The 18,308-nt window shown below is 43.0% G+C and overlaps 2 protein-coding genes across 3 annotated transcripts; one reads left to right on the top strand and one right to left on the bottom strand.

Moving 5' to 3' along the window:
- Window positions 1-1,631: 1,631 nt before the first annotated feature.
- LOC133028373 (proton channel OTOP3-like) lies at window positions 1,632-5,418 on the top strand. The gene is made up of 7 exons (XM_061095569.1): window positions 1,632-1,983; window positions 2,619-2,755; window positions 3,400-3,458; window positions 3,607-3,761; window positions 4,235-4,908; window positions 4,999-5,163; window positions 5,248-5,418. Exons 1-7 carry the CDS (start codon window positions 1,632-1,634, stop codon window positions 5,416-5,418), a joined length of 1,713 nt encoding a protein of 570 aa, XP_060951552.1.
- A 1,279-nt stretch (window positions 5,419-6,697) lies between these two features.
- On the bottom strand, window positions 6,698-17,390 carry hid1b (HID1 domain containing b). 2 transcript variants are annotated; one of them, XM_061095447.1, is made up of 19 exons: window positions 17,325-17,390; window positions 16,108-16,257; window positions 15,287-15,457; window positions 13,574-13,696; window positions 11,682-11,788; window positions 10,951-11,067; window positions 10,566-10,797; window positions 10,422-10,478; window positions 10,212-10,352; window positions 9,109-9,199; window positions 8,815-8,966; window positions 8,599-8,677; window positions 8,147-8,311; window positions 7,840-8,064; window positions 7,545-7,693; window positions 7,388-7,456; window positions 7,221-7,312; window positions 6,887-7,045; window positions 6,698-6,761 (listed from the first exon to the last, which is right to left on the bottom strand). In XM_061095447.1, the coding sequence occupies exons 1-19, from the start codon at window positions 17,388-17,390 to the stop codon at window positions 6,698-6,700; spliced, it is 2,409 nt and encodes an 802-aa protein (XP_060951430.1). The 2 variants fall into 2 exon arrangements, with proteins under 2 accessions (XP_060951430.1, XP_060951431.1); XM_061095448.1 differs by having other exon boundaries at window positions 7,388-7,444.
- Between the last annotated feature and the right edge of the window lie 918 nt (window positions 17,391-18,308).

Here is an 18,308-nt window from a genome sequence, read left to right as displayed (position 1 = left end):
AATACATACTAGATTGTACTGTGTACTATGTTGTACTGTGTACTATGTTTTGCGTAGTTCTATGTTCTGTGTACTTATAAGTATTGCAAATTGACTTTGACTAATTGCAGCAGTTTGGATTTAGATTTGTTTCTAAAATGAGACAGTTGAGTATCAATAAAGTTTGATGTGAAGTGGTTATTCATTTCCTGCTTGATGTTTGTTTTCCTGCCGCAGACTCAAATCCTGTGTCTTCAGTTCGCTGATTAAATCAAACATTCATCTAGTCAGACTTATGAACAATAAACAGATAAAGAGCTTTATATGGAGCCGTCGAGTTCTGTTGATCGTTACTTTGACATCATCGTTGGAGGAGCTGCTACAGAGAATACAGCACATTTATAAAGGTAAGTTCTTCTGATACTGATCCATGGACGTAGCTTTGATTTTATTGTTCCATCGTAACAAAACAAGACTTTAAAGAATATTGAAGTTATATACTTCAGGAACTGCCAATAACTTTAGTTGTTCTCTTTATTTAATTAGAATTTCTGTTCAATTAAAAGACAAAGATTCATTTGTCTATGTGAACATTCTAGATAGTTTTATTTAGCATATTATTTTATTCTATTTAATTATATTATACATTTGATTTAGATACATTTATTCATTATCCTTCTGTCTATAAACTGTTTTTCTTTTAATACCAAACTTTTTATCTCTGGTTTTATTTTAAAACATCCCTTCTTTCAGTATTTTATTATTTTATCCTCATCATTTCACCAACCTCTGGTGTTTCCTCATTACAAACCAATTCCTGTCATCTTTGTTAATATAATTTACAGATTTGATTCTGTAAAGCACTTTGTGTAACATCATTTGCTGCAGGAAATAAGTCTGATTGGTTTATTGCTTCTTTTACAAAGTAATTCATCACAACATGCATCACCCTGTGTTTTCTGTTATATAAAAAATAATGAGGCATTGATTCACATCAAACTTTAAACAAAAAACACCCAAACTTCTAAAACCCGCCTGTTGTTTGCAAAAGGCAAAACCAAGATTTAAATGACATGAAGCCAAAACCTGCAAAACCACCTGCTGTGAATGATCCTTTCATTTTGAGACAGAAACTAAAACAGTATCAGCGGCCGAAGGTTATCAGAGCTGCTACTTGGGTCCGTGCTTGTGATAAGATTGAGGTTTATGATTCGGTTCCTGGTGCAGAACGAAAGCAAACAGTGACAATGTGGGACACGGAGCAGATAAAGACTTTCAAAGTAAAACCACGTCACAGTTTCAGAGATCCCACGCTGAGCATTGATAAAGTTTCTGTTCCGGTCATTTGTCTCCGTGAAGGAAACTGTGTTCCATCAACTCGACAGGTGAAGAAAGGGTCAACATGAAAAGTAAACATGATACTTGTTGCTTTCCTTTGAAAGGTTTGTTGGCTTTAACGCATTGCAAGGTGACCACACCTACAGTTGGGAAGGGGGGGGTGGATCAGGAGGAATAACCAGAAATCTAAACCCGCATGCCTCCACATGTTGAGGGTTTTAAGCTGAAGTGCGGCTGCAGGAGAGAAGAGCCTGAAACTGAATGGAAACAAGGAAAACCAAGAAGGAGGATAAAAGGGAATAAAAGCTGTGAGTATGAATCCTGATCCCGGAGCCACAGAGATGGATTCCTCTTGTGTGACCCCTGGAGATCCCACCGGGGCCGAGCCAGAGACCCAGGAGCTGGATCCGGTTGTGGTGTGGGTTCCCAGCGGGAGGCGTCTGATCTCTGGCCTGCTGGGGATGAACGTGGTCCTGCTGGGGGGGGCCCTGGTGGCAGGACAGGCCTTTAACCCCCAGGGCCTGAAGAATCAGGAGCCCCAGGTGTTCCTGCTGCTGCTGATGGGGGCCGGTTTGATCTGGATCCTGTGGTACCTGCTGTGGGCCCGGAAGCAACCCGGCATCAGCCCACATAAAGACCACCATGCCGGGGGAACCACAGTTATCTGTAAGCCCCCTAAGTGTTATCAGGATGTTTTAATACAGCAGTGGTGTATAAAGTACTTGGAAGCCATACTTGAGTAAAAGTACAGATATCTCACCTGAAAGTGACTTGGTAAAAGTAGAAGTCACCCGTCAGAAAATGACTTGAGTAAAAGTCTTAAAGTAGCTCATATTAAATGTACTTAAGTATCAAAACAACCCAAAATGTTTCTCCTCAAGATTTATCTCAACTGACTGAAACATTTTAACAACAATATGAATATAATGTATATAATGTAAAAAATGATAACCCTAGATGAGAGAGAGAGAGAGAGAGAGAGAGAGAGAGAGAGAGAGAGAGAGAGAGAGAGAGAGAGAGAGAGAGAGAGAGAGAGAGAGAGAGAGAGAACCAACCTCCGCTGCTCAAGTAACGAGCCAGTTTGAGAATGTAAGAAGTGGAAAGTACACATATTTTTGTTCAAATGTAAAGAGTAAAAGTAAAAAGTCATCAGGAAAAGAAATACTCAAGTAAAGTACAGATATGTGAAAAATCTTCTTAAGTACAGAGACAAAGTATTTCTACCTCGTTACTTCCCACCACTGAAATACAGGATGTGATCTGGACGTCTTGATGGAATCGACCTTCTCTCTCCTCTGCAGTGGTCCTGGTTCTGTTCGCTGCCTTCAGTGTGGTGCTGTTCATCTGCAGGTTCGGGTACCTGATCAGCTTGAGGACTTGTCAGCCGCCTGTTAAAGTGCTGTCTGCGTTCATGGAGGCTCCTTTCCTGCTGCTGCAGGTAAAACACATTCACTGCTCGGCTGTAGTCACTGAGCAAATCACAAAGAGAACAGGAAGGGAAATGTTAAGTTGCAGAAAAACCCACAAGACTTCTGAGTTGCATGATTGTGCAGGTGAGATTCAAAAAAGTCAGTCATGCATCAATATTCTAATATTGACTTCTGTAACTGGTCGAACCAGTTCAGTGAATTCATCTTTTTCTCAAAGAAGAGACATGAATGTTTGACCTTTTTACACAAATCTGACTTTTTCATATATTTAAAACTTTGATTAGATCTTTTCTGTCTGAACCAAAGACTTTTGTTGAATTTTCAGTTTTGTAATGCACATATTCAAAACTTTGCAAATTAATGAATGTACCGTTATAACCTATTTGTTTACGAATATAACATTCAATACCTAAGGTGCAAGTTGGACATGAGGGGAAATTCCCTTTGAATCGTACCATTATATTCATTTATAACTTTAGAGTACAGAATGAAAAAAGGACCTCCACAATAATATGTTATATTTTCATAGTTTGCACGTCTCTTTTCTTATGCAGCATTTCAAGATTTGAATTATTAAAAAAAACATTTTGAAATGATCTTCAGTTTTCTTTCTGTTTTGTCTTTGAGACTCAAACTTGTTTTTCTTGTACAGACGTATTTACTGTGGGCTCACTCCAAGGATTGTGTCCACAAACACAAGATAATCACCAGGTGCACCACTCTTTCTATGTTTAGACATTTTTAGAATTTTCATATATGTGTTGGTTGTTATTTCTGGCTTCATGCTTCTTGTTATTTTAGTTGTCGTCCCTGATTTAAAGTGGTGTTTGTGTATATTTGCATGTTGTGCTGGACGCAGGTCTGGACTGATGGTGATTCTGTCAGCTGACCTGCTGCTGTGGCTCAACGCCGTCACCGAGGACACGATCCACGAGGAGATCGAGTTAGAAAAGAGCGAAGGGTTCAAGTTCAGCAACACAAACTCATCCGAGGCCGACGACTCGGACTCAGCAGGTCTCAACAGAAACTCACTGAAAGTCCTGTAGATACTGAACGGCTGAATCAAGACACTGATCACATCCCGGTCAACGAAAGACGACCAATGACTGATTCATCTAAATAATCTTATTGGTTGTAAAAGTGAATCCATTACTACACTAGCATTACATCCATCCATCTATAGATCTATAGATCCATCCATCCACTCATTCATCCATCCGTATATCTATAAATCAAACTATCATTATATCTATAAATCCATCCATCCTATGATTGATCATGTTTTCAATGTGGAATGAGAATAAAGCTAAATTCGTTTTTAGCAACTTTCTGAATCTGAGGAAACATAATTCAGGACTTCTGTGATGCCCCCTGGTGGTGACATTAGCTCCTTAGTGAGAGAAGCATCTTTGTACAATATGGTGAATATTTGTATAATGTTCCATCTCTGGTTTGAACTGGTCATTGAAGAGTGTTTCTGCCTGCAGGTAACTTGACGTTGTGTCGCTGCAGTGCGAGCGCCGCCTGCCTCATCTTCAGGAAAGGCTTCGAGATCCTGTATCCCTTCAACATGGAGTTCTACCTGATGGCCGGCTGCATGATCTACGTGATGTGGAAGAACGTGGGCCGCAGGACGAGTCCGGGGCACCACGTCTCCGAGAAGCTGACCCTGAACGTGGTGTACCAGGGCGGGGTCATCTACGGCCTGGTGTTCGGCGGCCTGGTGCTCGTGGTGGGAGTGACGGTGTTCGTCCTCTACCAGGTGTGGGTCACCCAGCCGCAGCTTCGCCTCACCGCCTTCCTCGTCTTCTACGGCTTCCACTTGGCCGTCATGCCCGTCATGTCCCTCTGCTCGCTGGCCGGGACGCTGGTGCACCGGCTGGAGAGGAGGGCCCAGGAGGCCGGACTCAACCCGACCCGGAGCCTGGACGTGATGCTCCTGGTGGCCGCGGCTCTGGGCCAGCTCGCCCTCTCCTACTTCTCCCTGGTGGCGGCCCTGGCTCTGGGGAGCAGCGGGCCCCTGGGGGACCTGGACCTGTCCTACTCCCTCCTCAGCCTCCTGGAGCTCGTCCTCCAGAACATCTTCATCATCGAAGGCCTCCACCGGCACCCGAACCTGCTCGCCAAGAAGAAGGAGAAGCACAGGAGCAGCATATTTAAGGTACCTGGTTTCTGCTGAACGTTTGGTAAAATGAGATGAAAAAGGTTTTGTTGAAATGGTGTTGAATAATAATGTTGAACTCTCCCACAGCCAAAGAGAAAGGTGAGGACAGAGATAGAAGAAGAGAAGAAGACGGATATCTCACTGCTGGAGGGAAACACGTCACCGGCTGTCCACGTGCATGATGGGAAAAAGACCTGGCACAAGAGAGCGATACAGGAAATCTGTGCTTTCCTCGTCCTCTCCAACATCATGGTAACGTCACGTATGTTTGATATTAAACAAACACGTGTTCCTTAGTCGTGTGTGTAGCTGACCACATGTTCCCTCCTCCTCCAGCTGTGGGTCATCCCGGCCTTCGGAGCCCACCCTCAGTTTGAGAACGGCCTGGGGAAACAGTTCTTCGGCTTCAGCGCCTGGTTCGTTCTGGTGAACCTGGGCCAGCCGCTCAGCGTCTTCTACAGGATGCACTCGGTGGGCGCTCTGATGGAGCTGCTCATCACCGCGTGACCAGCAACACGTGACCGTGCACGCAGAGCAAACAGGACGCACATCAATGAAAGATTCAGTTAACATGGACAGAAGTATGTGGACATCTACTGCTGATGAGGTTGTTGTTCTTTAGGGTTTAAGATCCTTGGAGCAGGTTTGTGTCCATTTCCTGTTTCAATATGGCCACGCCCACATGCACGACGCCCACAGATCCAGCTCGATAGAGAGAGAAGTTTCTACAGGATGGTGCTGCTGCAAACATTTGGAAGAAAACCACAAAAAGGAAAAACAGAGGGACTGCATGAGATTAGCCTCCTGATGCAGATGTGCAACATTTAATGAGCTCCTTCCTGAATCCACATCCCTCCACCAAGTTTCAGTTAACACATCCAGTCGTTTTTGTACAATAAGAACAAACACACAAACAGATGAAAAGAAGATGAGGTTTCTCTGAGGCTCTTGGAAAGTTTTAGATGTTTTACTTCAGTAAAAGCATCAACACAACAAGGAACAAATCCTCGGTTACAAAGTCCTGCATCTCAACAGTCAACAAAACATCAAGAGTCAAAGAAAAGTTGAAAATGTCAAAACTTTGTTAAGTATTTGGTGAAATGTTCAATTGTTTTTCTGCTTTGGGCCGAAATATATATATATATTTAAATGTTTCAAAAGTTAAATATGATAATGGGCCATATTATAATATCTTCTCTGTAAAGTAAAATCAGCTGTTGGATAAATGCACAATATCGTCCTCTGAAATGTTAAGTAAATGTTAAATTGTACATTACAAACATTGCATCTCTGCAGACAAGTTCAACAATCTGCTAAATTATAACATACGTGTTAATTAAATAATTTCCTGTGAGATTAAACAGATGTGTTTTTTTATTCTGACAGAATAAAACACGTCACATTCAAATGTCAAAGTGGGTTTCTTACTGTTCCAGTAAGAGAAAAACACATCTTCTGTTTCCTTGGATGTTTTGTTTCCTCTCAGCTCAGAGAGAAAAGTTTCAGTCCTTCAGTTTCCTTCAGCCTCATTTATACACACATAAGGATATTGAACAGAAAACAGTTCTGTACAAAAACACAAATCTTCGTGCAACAACTTCTCATTGCACCTCCGGACACAGAATTTATCTATTTGGCAAAATGAAGAATTGAATTCTCAATAAATCACTCATGTGACGTTTCTTCTGGATCTGCTCACGATACAGACTCGTTCGTACGATTCCTTCTTTCAAAGATGAAGATTGTTAGTGCTCGTTGTCTTTAAAAACATCCATAAAGTTCTCCGCTAAATCCTCTGGATATCAAACAGCCGGATGTCCGTGTCGTACCAGATGGGAGGATCCAAGTTGCTATAGCAACAGAGTCAGAGGGGAAAAACAAAACACTGTGAAAAAGCTTTTTCAACACATGTGATTTCCCAGAAACAAATCTACAGATAAAAAAACACGTTCAGGCTCTTGTTGCGTTTTCCTACCGTAGGTAAATGACTCCCCAGGTGTACGTGCGGAACCACATGGCCGTGCCGGCGTTGGCCTGGTACTTCCTGATGAGGATGGGATGAGGGATGGGCAGGAGGCCGACCAGCGTCCCGTGCTGGAGGAACTTCAGGATCTCTGACTCGTCGGTCAAACCCCTGTGAGAAGACAAAATGATGAGACACATTAAAGCTGCTGATCGAATCTCTGTGTGCGAAGGTGAAGGTGTCACTCGTCTCATCACCATCAGAAACACACATTATTCTGGTTCTATTCCCGGAGCAGCCGCAGCAGTTTAATGTATTTGATTTTGAAAGTTGTACAGCTTCTTACTTGTCGATGCAAATCTTCTCCACCTGAGGAACCAGCACCTGCAGCAGCCGCATGATGGTCTGCAGAGGAAGTTTCGCCTTCCACGACAGCACCTGAGGACCACAACCAATCAGAGGGCACGATTCCCCGACAGAGTAACGTCGTGATCGGATAAAACTTCTACGAACCCAGTCTGGATTAGCGACGCCGGTCTCTGACGACAGGCGACTCCTCGTGGATTCGGACTCTGTGAGGATCTGAGGAAAACCAAGAGAGGAGTCAGTGCAACGGCAGGAATTCATAAAGAGACAAAACCAGACACAGCGATGTGAGTTCCTCGTTCACCTCGTGGTCTCGCTCCGAGTTGGACTCGGTATCGCTGGCTCCGGCTGGGGCTCCGTTATCTGCAGCCACCTGCGGGGGGTCCGGATGTGGGAGAGCGACCACGGAGCCGTTCTCTGTCACCAGAGACTTCTCCGTTATCTTATCGATTCCTGCAGGACACAAGAGAATCGGTTTTCAATTCAAAAAGCTTTGAAATGTCTTTTTCCTCTATTTGCTGCTGTTTGTGACTTTGAGGATTTTCCCGTTTTTATGATATAGAGTCAGTTAAGAGTTCTTCTAGCGTCAAGCGTCATACCCGGAGTGGCCTCTAGGCTGATTTTGAACGACCCGGGCTCCGCAGGTACAGCCGGTGTGGAGCCCTCCATGGACTCGCCCTCTGCCGAGTTGGCCCTGGAGACCCGGGGCGACCTCTTCTTCTTCTGCAGGGCCTTCTGAATGGACGCCTCGTCTGACGGCAGGTTGGCCAGATGGTGGAAGACGTTCCTCTTGCGGATGATGGCGTACACCAGGTTACAGTTACCTGAGAGAGAGGGGTCATTAGGTCAGGCATCATCACGTGGCTGCAACGGGTCGTATGGCTGAGGTCGAATCTATGTTCTCACCATCAAACTGATACTGGATGATGTTGTTGAAGACCTCCAGCAGGAAGAAGACCAGGTGGTGGTTCTGGATGGAGGAGAAGAGGAACCAGGGTGTGGAGAAGGCCTCCAGGAGGTGGAGCAGCTTGTTGGCCGCCACCATGGATAGGCTCTTCAGATACGGAGAAACTGTGGAGGTGGAGGTTGGTTGGTGCATTCGTACATTCCTCCATTAAACAGTGGATTTATTATCATTAATATTTCATACTGTATATGTTTTATTATTGATTTCCTCTATGGTGCAACAGTAACAAATAAAATATCTCTATAATCTTTCTGTTCTCATTATTTTCATTCAGAGCTCAGAGTTGTTCTGAGTCTGAAAAACATTGTGGAGACAGAGCAGGGTTTTTTCAAACACTTGGCAGTTCTACTGTTTATCCACCAGGGGGGGCTATTGCACATGTGATACTCACTGTTCACTATGATGGTGAGCAGACAGTCGAAGAGAGGCTGCAGGCGCTGGTGACCACTGGTCACGATTTTGTGAAAGACCTGAAAGTGAAGAGAATAAACATATTGAAGATGGAAAATATGGAACAAATCATTTCATGACCGGTATATAACCTCTTTGTTTTCTGTCCTTCCTTTCTAATTGAATAGTAGTTGAGATCTTTGTTTAACTAACTAACCACAATGACCAGGTCGGCGTGGTTTCCTGAGAAGACAGGAATGTCCATAGGAACAGGAAGTGTGTACGGTTTGTTCAGGCGAACTCCAAAGTTCCTCTCTCCACTCAGCAGCAGGAGGATGAACACACCGATGTGCATGAGGCCGACACGAGCTGCACACACACACAGACACAGACACAGACACACACACACACACAGAAAGCATGAGGTTTACAATAAAGATCCAGGTTTACAGTCGCGTTAATGAACAAACTTATATTTAATCCTTCTCTCTCTCAGGAGGAGACAACTCACACTGATCTGCTCTGGCATCGTTCAGGTAGAACAGGATGGGAACCAGCATGTCCAGCACATCACTGCTCTTCAGCACGAAGAACAGGAATTTCTAAAACAACAAAAGACACAGTCAGCTTCATTTATATTCACTTCAATAAAAACAGATTCAGTCAGAGAAAAGATCTTTGAGTCTCAAAACTACATGAACCAAATTCACTGGGAAAATCGTCTAGAAACCATGAATATCTTTATATTATATATCATTTTATACAATAATACTGTCTTTTGCACACTCTGTCTACATATTCTTACACTCATAGTATATTATTATATTATCTATTGTATATTCAAATACTTATATTTATACCTCTACTATATATCTTATATTATATCATACTCTCTGTATATTCTTTGTATATATAAGTCTATATACACATATTTATGCATGTGTACATGTTATAATTATTATTATTATATTACTATTATTATTATATATACTGTTGCTGCCATTATTATTACTATATACTGCTATTATATTGGTATAATTACTATCATATATAAATATATATTATGTTATATTATATACTATATATACTGTACTATTTTTATATACTGTCTAACAATAACATTACCATCATATCGTCAGTACTATTACCATCATCTTGCCACTGCACCTTATCTACCTATTTATCTTGTGTTTCTGTTTTTATTCTTTCTACCTCAATATTTTTTATTTTATTCTATTGTATTGTATTGTATTGTATTCAAATATACTGGCTGCTATGACGACTTAATTTCCCTTCGGGGATGAATAAAGTAATCTATCTATCTATCTATCTATCTATCTATCTATCTATCTATCTATCTATCTATCTATCTATCTATCTATCTATCTATCTATCTCTATATCCATCTCTCTATCTATCTATCTATCTATCTATCTATCTATCTATCTATCTATCTATCTATCTATCTATCTATCTATCTATCTATCTATCTATCTATCTATATCTGAACCTGTCTCTGTAAATAAAGATGGACGACTTCCTCTCAATGCATAAAAATAGAAGCAACATTATTTCCTTGCTTCAACATTTGCAGAAGGTCTGAGCTCCTCGCACCTTGTTGAAGTCGCAGAACTTCCAGAAGAGGATCAGCAGCTCCTGGTGGAACTGGATCTTCTTGGCGGACCGAGGCAGGTAGGTCTGGACCAGAGGATTACTGAGCAGTCGGGCCAGACCCTTCAGGATGAAGCCCAGGTCCTGGTGAACACACAGAGTTAAAACATCCGGCGGCACCGCTCAGTGATCAGTGGTTAGTCGTGACTCTACCTCTTCTCTGTGGATCCTGGACAGATAGTTCACAAAGAGGTTATCAGGTCCCGTCGGCTGAAAAACAATCGGAATCAGTTTCTGTTTTGATCAACAATCATTTATATGAACTCGTGGATTCATTCCTCCTCCTCCTCCTCGAACCTCCTGCTCCTCCTCGGCTGTGGCGGCTGCGGTGGCGTCCAGGGCCAGCAGGGCGGAGCCTGTGGACGACCCGGCCTCGTGCTCCAGGGTGACGATCAGGATCTGCACCGCCTGCTCCACCAGCTGCTCCCGGTAGTCGGAGAACAGCAGGTGGTTGTACGGGATGCCGTAGCCCACGGGGTCGTAGGCACACACCACGTTAAGCAGGGAGGTGAAGAGAGGGAGGGCGTGTCTGTGTGAAGGATGGGCGGAGTCAGTGAGCGCTGGCGGGCACGCATGGTTGCCTCCCACAGGTTTCCATGTGTTCAGTGGAGCTAATTACACAGCAGGGGCTGATGCATGAGTGTGTTACTGGAGTGTGTGTGTGTGTGTGTGTGTGTGTTACCTGTTTTCCACGGAGCAGAAAAAGGTGACCCAGGGGTTGAGGGTTTTACTCTCAGTGGACGGAGAAAGGTACATGGCCTCAGAGAAACAGGTGAGCAGCAGCTTCAGCAACTCCGTCCTGATCAACCAGGAGGAAAAGAGAAGTTACTCACCCCATGGAGAAGCAACAATCCTCTAGAAACTTAGTATAATAATAATTAGGGCTGGGCAAGTTATCTCGTTTCAATTGAGTTAACTCAAGTGATGAGTTAACTCGATTAATTATTTTATCTCGCATTAACTCAGGTTTGATTATTTATTGTTTTATTGTGAAAGTCAGGCTTTTATTTTGTGAAAGTCTGTTGCTGACTGCTGCAGAACAGGAAAAAAGAAAATAATTGGCGGATAAACAATCGAGTTAACTCATCACTTGAGTTAACTCGAATTAAAACGAGTTAACTTGCCCAGCCCTAATAATAATAAAGTGTTTCTCTGCATCTGGTTTTTAAATTGTTTAGAGGGGGATAAAGTCAGTGCTCACTAGCGCCCTCTGCAGTCAGTAGGAATGTGTTTTTAATTTGAATTTAATCTATATTGTAAAGCAATCTGAGCTGCATTTCTTGTATGAAAGATGCTAAACAACTATCGTTTATTCTCATTATTCGTCATAATATAAATCTGCTTACATGAAGCAACAACACACAGGGAACAGACATGAGAAGCAGAGCAGCTGATCTGCTGCCGACGTCTCACCTGTTGAGGTCGTGGACGTAGTTGAGAGGCGGAGCCTGAGCGAAGCCGACGCCGGCCTCCCAGATGTACTCACAGCTGTCGATGGAGCGCACGTCCTCCACTTGGTCCTGCAGCAGAGACAAGTGTCCCTCAGTGGAGACACTCAGAGATCAGTCCTCTAAACATGTCGGATTTTGTTTTTTACCAAGATCAAAGATGGATTCTCTGGGAAATATGGGTCTCATCTCAAAATGTCAAAGAAAGATATATAAATGTCTTCTCTGAACCAAGTTTGGTGGGAATCTGTTCAGTTATTTTTGTACAATCTTGCTTAAAAACAATCAAACAAACAAACGGTCAGGGGTGAAAACATTAAAATCTTGTCTGGGAACAATTGCATCCAAATAAATAAATAAAGTGGTTCATGCTGCCGGTGCTTTTCAGTTTTAGACGCATGTGTTATTCCATTTCACAGCTGCAGCTGCAGGTCAGTGTTCACACCCACTTCCACCATGTGACGCCACACGAGTTCTCTGCCGACGATATCAGCGAGCGACACCTCGGCTCTGATAAGCTCACGAGCAGAAGTGACTCCGTGCAGCTGGAGTTCCTCAGCAGGGAAGTGACAGCGAAGGACAAACCACGAGCAGAGTTCACACTGATCTGAGGCTCAGGAGAGTCTCAGTGTTTTATAATCTAATTCCATCACTGCTCAGGGAACAGACGCTGGTCAACATCCTCTGATCCCCCCCACACACACACACCCAGGCTCTGCAGAGTCTGACTTCCCCTCAGGGAGGTTGGGGGTGTGTGAGCGGTGGTCTGAGGTTGTTGCCGAGCAGCCGGTTCCTCTCACCTCCCTCTCAGGTGTTTGCTCTGTTCCTCTCAGCCCAGTTAACAAACATGGCCACTCCTCCGGCTCCCGGTGTGGTGCAGAGTCGATCATTAACTCGGCTACTGCCGGAGAGAAGTTTGTGTAAAGGAGATAACGACGCTCGGGGCTGAACCACACGTCCTCGGCTCAGCTCACACGAGCAGCGAAGAAATGACTCTGTTGTTGCTTCAGGGACAAAACTAAGTAAACAAGTTGACGCTTGTATTCTTTTCTGTTTTATTAGGAGAGACACGAAGCCTGAGGCATCGATTTCACAAGTCTCCTTCATTAGATCCTGAATGTTGGCTGGTGTGTGTCTTAGGGATGGGGGGAAAACATTTTTTAAAACATATTTATTGGTTTATACCGGGGGGGATATATTGGGGGAGCAACATCACCCCAGAGCATGTTGACCAGCTCTTGTTTTTGCACAACAATCTAAACATACCCAAGCACTAGCTTTGCATCGCCTACATGCAAACAACAATAGCCTACTTTTTGTTTATTTCAAAGTTTATATTTTAAGTAAACTTTTATTCATTCTATTTAATTTACCTTTTATTTATTGTTTAAAAGAAGCCCAAGTGGCATACATTTCTTAATCTGTCAGTTTGTGTGCAGTTGACAGGGGCTATACAATAATAGGGAACATTTTTATTTATTTTCTCTATTGGCTGCCCGGCAGTCATTAAGTTAATGTTAATATTTGAAATAAAACTTGTAAAGCTCTAAGTGAATTTGACTGTGTTGTATTTGTACTATGATTCAACTTTTTTCCATGGTCCAGTATTTAAAAAAAAAAAAAATAACCAAAAGAAATCCCAGGAAATCGTAATATCGAATCGCAATACCCACAGAAATCGCAATACATATCGTATCGCCAGCTAAGTATTGCGATAGTATCGTATCGGGAGGTCCCTGCCGATTCCCGTCCCTAGTGTGTCTGCAGCTGCACATCTGGATGTTCTCACACTGATCAATTAGACCAGACGTCTCAGTGACTGGAGCTGCTCTCGAGGTAAAGACTCAGTGGACTCACCGCGCTCTTCTTGTGCCTCTGGACAGTGAAATCCGGGCAGAAGAGAAGGTTGGCGATGGCCATCAGCAGCGACTCAGCCAGTGGCCGAGCTTCATCGTCATCTTCGCCATCGTCGTCCAAACGCTGGAGGAGAGAGAGAGACAAGTGCAGAGGTGTCACATGACGCAGTCACATTTGAAACGTGAAGCGAGAGCCACCGGGACTGAAAACAACTAGAGGGGAAATACAAGCTTTTCATTATCTGAAGGAAAATGAGCTGAAGTTAAAAATAGTTTTATTAATTACAACATTGTTTATCTGCAGAACCACAAACTGAACTCATACGATTACAAACAAACCATCAGGTTGTTCCTGCTGCTGCAGCTCAGTCCCACACTTTAATTAGAGACATTCAATCCCTCCTTAATTCAACCACTGGCCACAGGCAAGGGGGGGGGGGGACACAATGTGGGCAGTGTTTGGACTGTGGTCCCCTGTCGACCCGGTAACCAGCAGCGTTCAGGACAGAGTGGGGGGGTGGGGTGGGGTGGGATGTGGACAGTGAACTGAACAGCATCAACAGGTTTGTCTTTCACTCTGAAGATCAGACAGAACCATCAGTGAGGAACCATCAGTGAGGAACCATCAGTGAGGAACCATCAGTGAGGAACCATCAGTGAGGAACCACCAGTGAGGAACCACCAGTGAGGAACCATCAGTGAGGAACCATCACAGAGGAACCATCACTGAGGAACCATCAGTGAGGAACCATCAGTGAGGAACCACCAGTGAGGAACCATCAGTGAGGAACCATCAGTGAGGAACCATCAGTGAGGAACCATCACTGAGGAACCATCAGTGAGGAACCATCAGTGAGGAACCATCACTGAGGAACCACCAGTGAGGAACCACCAGTGAGGAACCATCAGTGAGGAACCATCAGTGAGGAACCATCAGTGAGGAACCATCAGTGAGGAACCATCACTGAGGAACTTAAAGGTGACGACACATTCAAAGTGTCTGAAGAGCAAAACTATTGCAACACAACTTCCTGCAGGAAACTGGAACCAGGAATCAAATCTTCTCTGACTCTTCAAATCGCACAAAGTGTTCCTATAATGTTAATATCACGACCTCCATTGAATGTCCTGCATGTTATTTTTTAAACCAAATAACCAAATTAATCCTAATTCAAACCCTAAAACCAAATCTTAACCTTCGGAAAGACATTTGAATTTGACGACCGACCAAAATATTCTCACAACTAAAGCTTGTGTACACACTGGCTGGTTTGTAGTTAAACATTATGGGAAATATCATTTCTTCCTCAACATATTATTTTGTTATGATGACAGCATCCGATCCTCTTTCTCCACTTTTAATGTGAAATCATTAAAAAAATGTACTTCTGCTACTAATGCACTTAGCATTCCTGGATCTACACTGGATCACCTGTAAGGATATATATTTAGATGTATATATTTTATTTTCTACTTTAAATTTTTGATATTCTATTTCATTGTTATTCTATTTTATTCTTTTTTTTTTATTCTATTTTATACTTGAGCATGGCTTAAAGAGAGTGTGTGACCCAAGCATTTCATTGAGAGTGACCACTTCATGTTATCTCTGTTCATTTGACAATAAAAAATCTTGAATCTTGAGCTCATTTCCTGTTTGCATGAGGTCAAACAGGAAGTGATCTGATGAGCTCAGTGCTTGTGGGAGTCTCACCCCGGCTCTGCCTGCTCCGGGCACCGTGGACCAGAAGAAGCCTCGCCAGTCAGCATCCTCGAAGATGTACGGCAGGATGCGCGTGAGCAGGCGGGAGCAGTTCAGCACGATGTGACGCTCGCTCTCAGAGGGGCAGCCCGAGTCCGCGCCCTGGACCAACCTCTCCACGGCCTGAGGACACAGAGACCAGTGTGAGACTGTGAGGAAGAGTTTCAAAGTCGTCACAAGAGCGAACGCTGAAGGAAAAAAGTTGTTGTATTTACTGTTTCCTTGTTAAACCCTGGAGACAAAGCAATTCTGAGCTTTATGAGTCTCAGGAGAAGTTCAGAGGAACATTCTTTAAAAGCTCTGAGCAAAACAATCCATGTTCCAGGTTGAATTCTGTGTCTCAACATCATCAACTTATCACATCTAAATCTCTGTCTTTCCTCTTCCTGTTAAACACTTTCTGCTGCTGGACGACTTCTCCTTCACTCAGTCACGTTGATGTTGATATTTCTGTTCACAAGTCAAAATGCTTCAGTGTTTTAAAGTAAGATCAGACCTTTAAATAAAAACCTTGACCATCACCAAACCTTCAATGGTTATTATCTGAGGTGGTGAGACGTCCTCGACATCAGAAACCGAGCAGGCTGCCGTTGACCTTTAACCTTTACAAAGTTTAACACTCAAAGTGTGGGAACAACAAACAGCAGCATTCCTCCGAGTCAGACTGTGTCCAGGACGGACCCGGAGACGAGACATGAGGACGTGGCTGCTGGGGATTGGACCTTGAGGAAGACACCTCTCCTGTAGAGTGATGATGAGAACGTGCAGCTCACCTTATAGCAGAGCGTGGCCAGGTTGGACGGAGACTCTTCTCTGACGGCTCGGATCTCGGCCGCCGGCACCAGAGCGAAGACATCCTGCACCGTGGTGGAGGTGTCGGCCCAGAACTGATCCCAGAAGGCGTCGTCTGTGGCTTCAACGGGCTGCAGGAGAGGATACACAAATACACATCTATCATTAAATCATACCACAAACATCTCCACTGTACAAACTCTCTTTAAGATGAGGCAGAAAGGTGCAGGCTGGAGCCTCAACTGTCAACTCATCACAAAGTCTGGATGAAGCAGAGGGATTCTGCAAACTGGGGCTAAAGTTAAAGCTTTGTTAAAGTTTTGTTTGGAGAGAAAATAACGACACACAAGGTGGAAATGTTCTTCTCGGGTCAGTGGCTCAGGAAAAAGGAAAACGCTGAACTGACAAGATGGAAGAATGGATTCTGGTAAACATCACAAACTGTCCTGGGTGAGAGAGGAGAGGCCGGTTCCTTCAACCATTTATATATAAAGCACAATTCAATCAATGTTAAAAATGATCTTTTAAAACATTAGTTGAATGTTTTTTATTATGATCCAGAGCAAAACCTTAAAATCCATCATGAACCACTTCAGGAAACATTTAGTTTTATTTCACCTTGAAAATATAATAAATATATAAATATTTCCTGCTTAGAAATGATTCTACAGATTAATCAATTACTCAAATAACGACTTCCTCTCAATGACTGATTAACTGACTAATTGTTTCAGGTGTTACACACAAACAGAACCGGTAGATTCAAGTCCTCAGCATCTACTGAGTTCCACCTTAAGTGCACCTGCCAGGCTCAACAGTAAATACAAACAAATAAATAAATAGATTTTAAATACGTTTTTAAACCATTTGTTTTATGTTCAAACTATTTAAGGTTATTTTCGATAAATAAACAATCGACAGTTACAATTCAGAACAATTAAAAGATTGGTAAAGTGTAAAAACATTAAAAATAACATAAAAACGCAGTGAACTAAATGACTGGTGAGTGAAACTCATCGTTTCTGGTGATAAACTCGTGTTTTCCAGGTTTTTCTCTGGACTCTCACTGATCTCAGCTTCACTTTATTTCACCATCTGGAACCAGGTTCTTCTCCAAAGCTCTGAACCGACGCCGCGCTGCGTTTCTCTCACATAAAGAATAAGAATCATAAAGAATAAAGATGAGAATAAAAAGAACCTGAGTTTTAGTCGTGAGCTGAATCACCGCCTTCCTGAAGAGAAGTTTACTGTCCGTGTTTCCCATGTTTCTCCTGCAGCTTCCACCTGCTGCTGTGTGGATCCGTCTCAGTAAAGAGGATCATCTTCCTCCTCCTCCTCCTCCACTCACTGCGTCCTGATGCCTTCACTGGCTGCTCGGAAAACACAGCACATGAAGCTGCTGCCACTGTTTTCACAGCCTCGTACTTCATGTACTTCAAGCTTTGCGACAATTATACTTATTATTAATGCTATTTGTACTAGTTGTAGTATTTTTGAAGTTATTTTTCTTCTTCTGTTTATTGTATTAATTTTAACAAAGGTCAGTCTACATCCAGCAAGCTGCACACAAACCCAAAACACATATTCCTTAAAATTCACATTAAATAAATCACCAATGACATATTACAAACCTTTGAAATAAACGAATCAAATCTAAAACACAAAAATAAATTCATTACTATCAAAGCCCCGCACTGTTTTGCTTGCTTCGGTTCCTCTGTGTGAAAAATCCCGATGGCCTCAAACGCATCACTCGCTGAGCAGGATCCGACCTGAAGCGACTTCCGGGATCTAATGTTAATATTTGTTTTCATTCATTCATCAATTAATAAAAACTTCCTCCATTGACACGTGGTATGAAGATTCAGCTGCAGGAATAAACAGAGAAAAACTTCCTCTTCATCATCTTCATCGTCAGACTGAATCATTGCATCATAATCAATATATGGTAGTTTTTTTCACCTGTTAAAGTGACGTGGCTCATGACGTCACAGTGACTGCACTGCTCCGTCAACAAAAACATTTCTAGTATATCCAGGATACGAGCGCCGCCATCTTGTCCGATTGACGTAATTCCACAGGAACATAATAATGGCTCTGTGTCCTGGACGTGCTCGACCAATCAGGAGTCAGTGTCAGCTGTCAATCAGGACGTCTCCGCCCGTTTGTATTTCATCAAATA

This window comes from Limanda limanda, chromosome 21 (assembly GCF_963576545.1).
Source record: "Limanda limanda chromosome 21, fLimLim1.1, whole genome shotgun sequence".
Lineage (NCBI taxonomy): Eukaryota > Metazoa > Chordata > Actinopteri > Pleuronectiformes > Pleuronectidae > Limanda > Limanda limanda.
This window is presented reverse-complemented; position numbering and strand designations above follow the sequence as displayed.

What these genes read in the sequence shown, in the direction of transcription:
- hid1b (XM_061095447.1), bottom strand. Translation starts at nt 17,390, where the DNA reads ATGGGAAACACGGACAGTAAACTTCTCTTCAGGAAGGCGGTGATTCAG. An exon ending in AGCTCACGACTAAAACTCAG is followed by an intron (nt 16,258 to 17,324) that starts GTTCTTTTTATT and finishes CCTCTCCTGCAG; the next exon opens with CCCGTTGAAGCCACAGACGA. An exon ending in ACTCGGAGCGAGACCACGAG is followed by an intron (nt 7,457 to 7,544) that starts GTGAACGAGGAA and finishes GGTTTTCCTCAG; the next exon opens with ATCCTCACAGAGTCCGAATC.
- LOC133028373 (XM_061095569.1), top strand. Translation starts at nt 1,632, where the DNA reads ATGAATCCTGATCCCGGAGCCACAGAGATGGATTCCTCTTGTGTGACC. An exon ending in AAACACAAGATAATCACCAG is followed by an intron (nt 3,459 to 3,606) that starts GTGCACCACTCT and finishes TGCTGGACGCAG; the next exon opens with GTCTGGACTGATGGTGATTC. An exon ending in CGACGACTCGGACTCAGCAG is followed by an intron (nt 3,762 to 4,234) that starts GTCTCAACAGAA and finishes TTCTGCCTGCAG; the next exon opens with GTAACTTGACGTTGTGTCGC.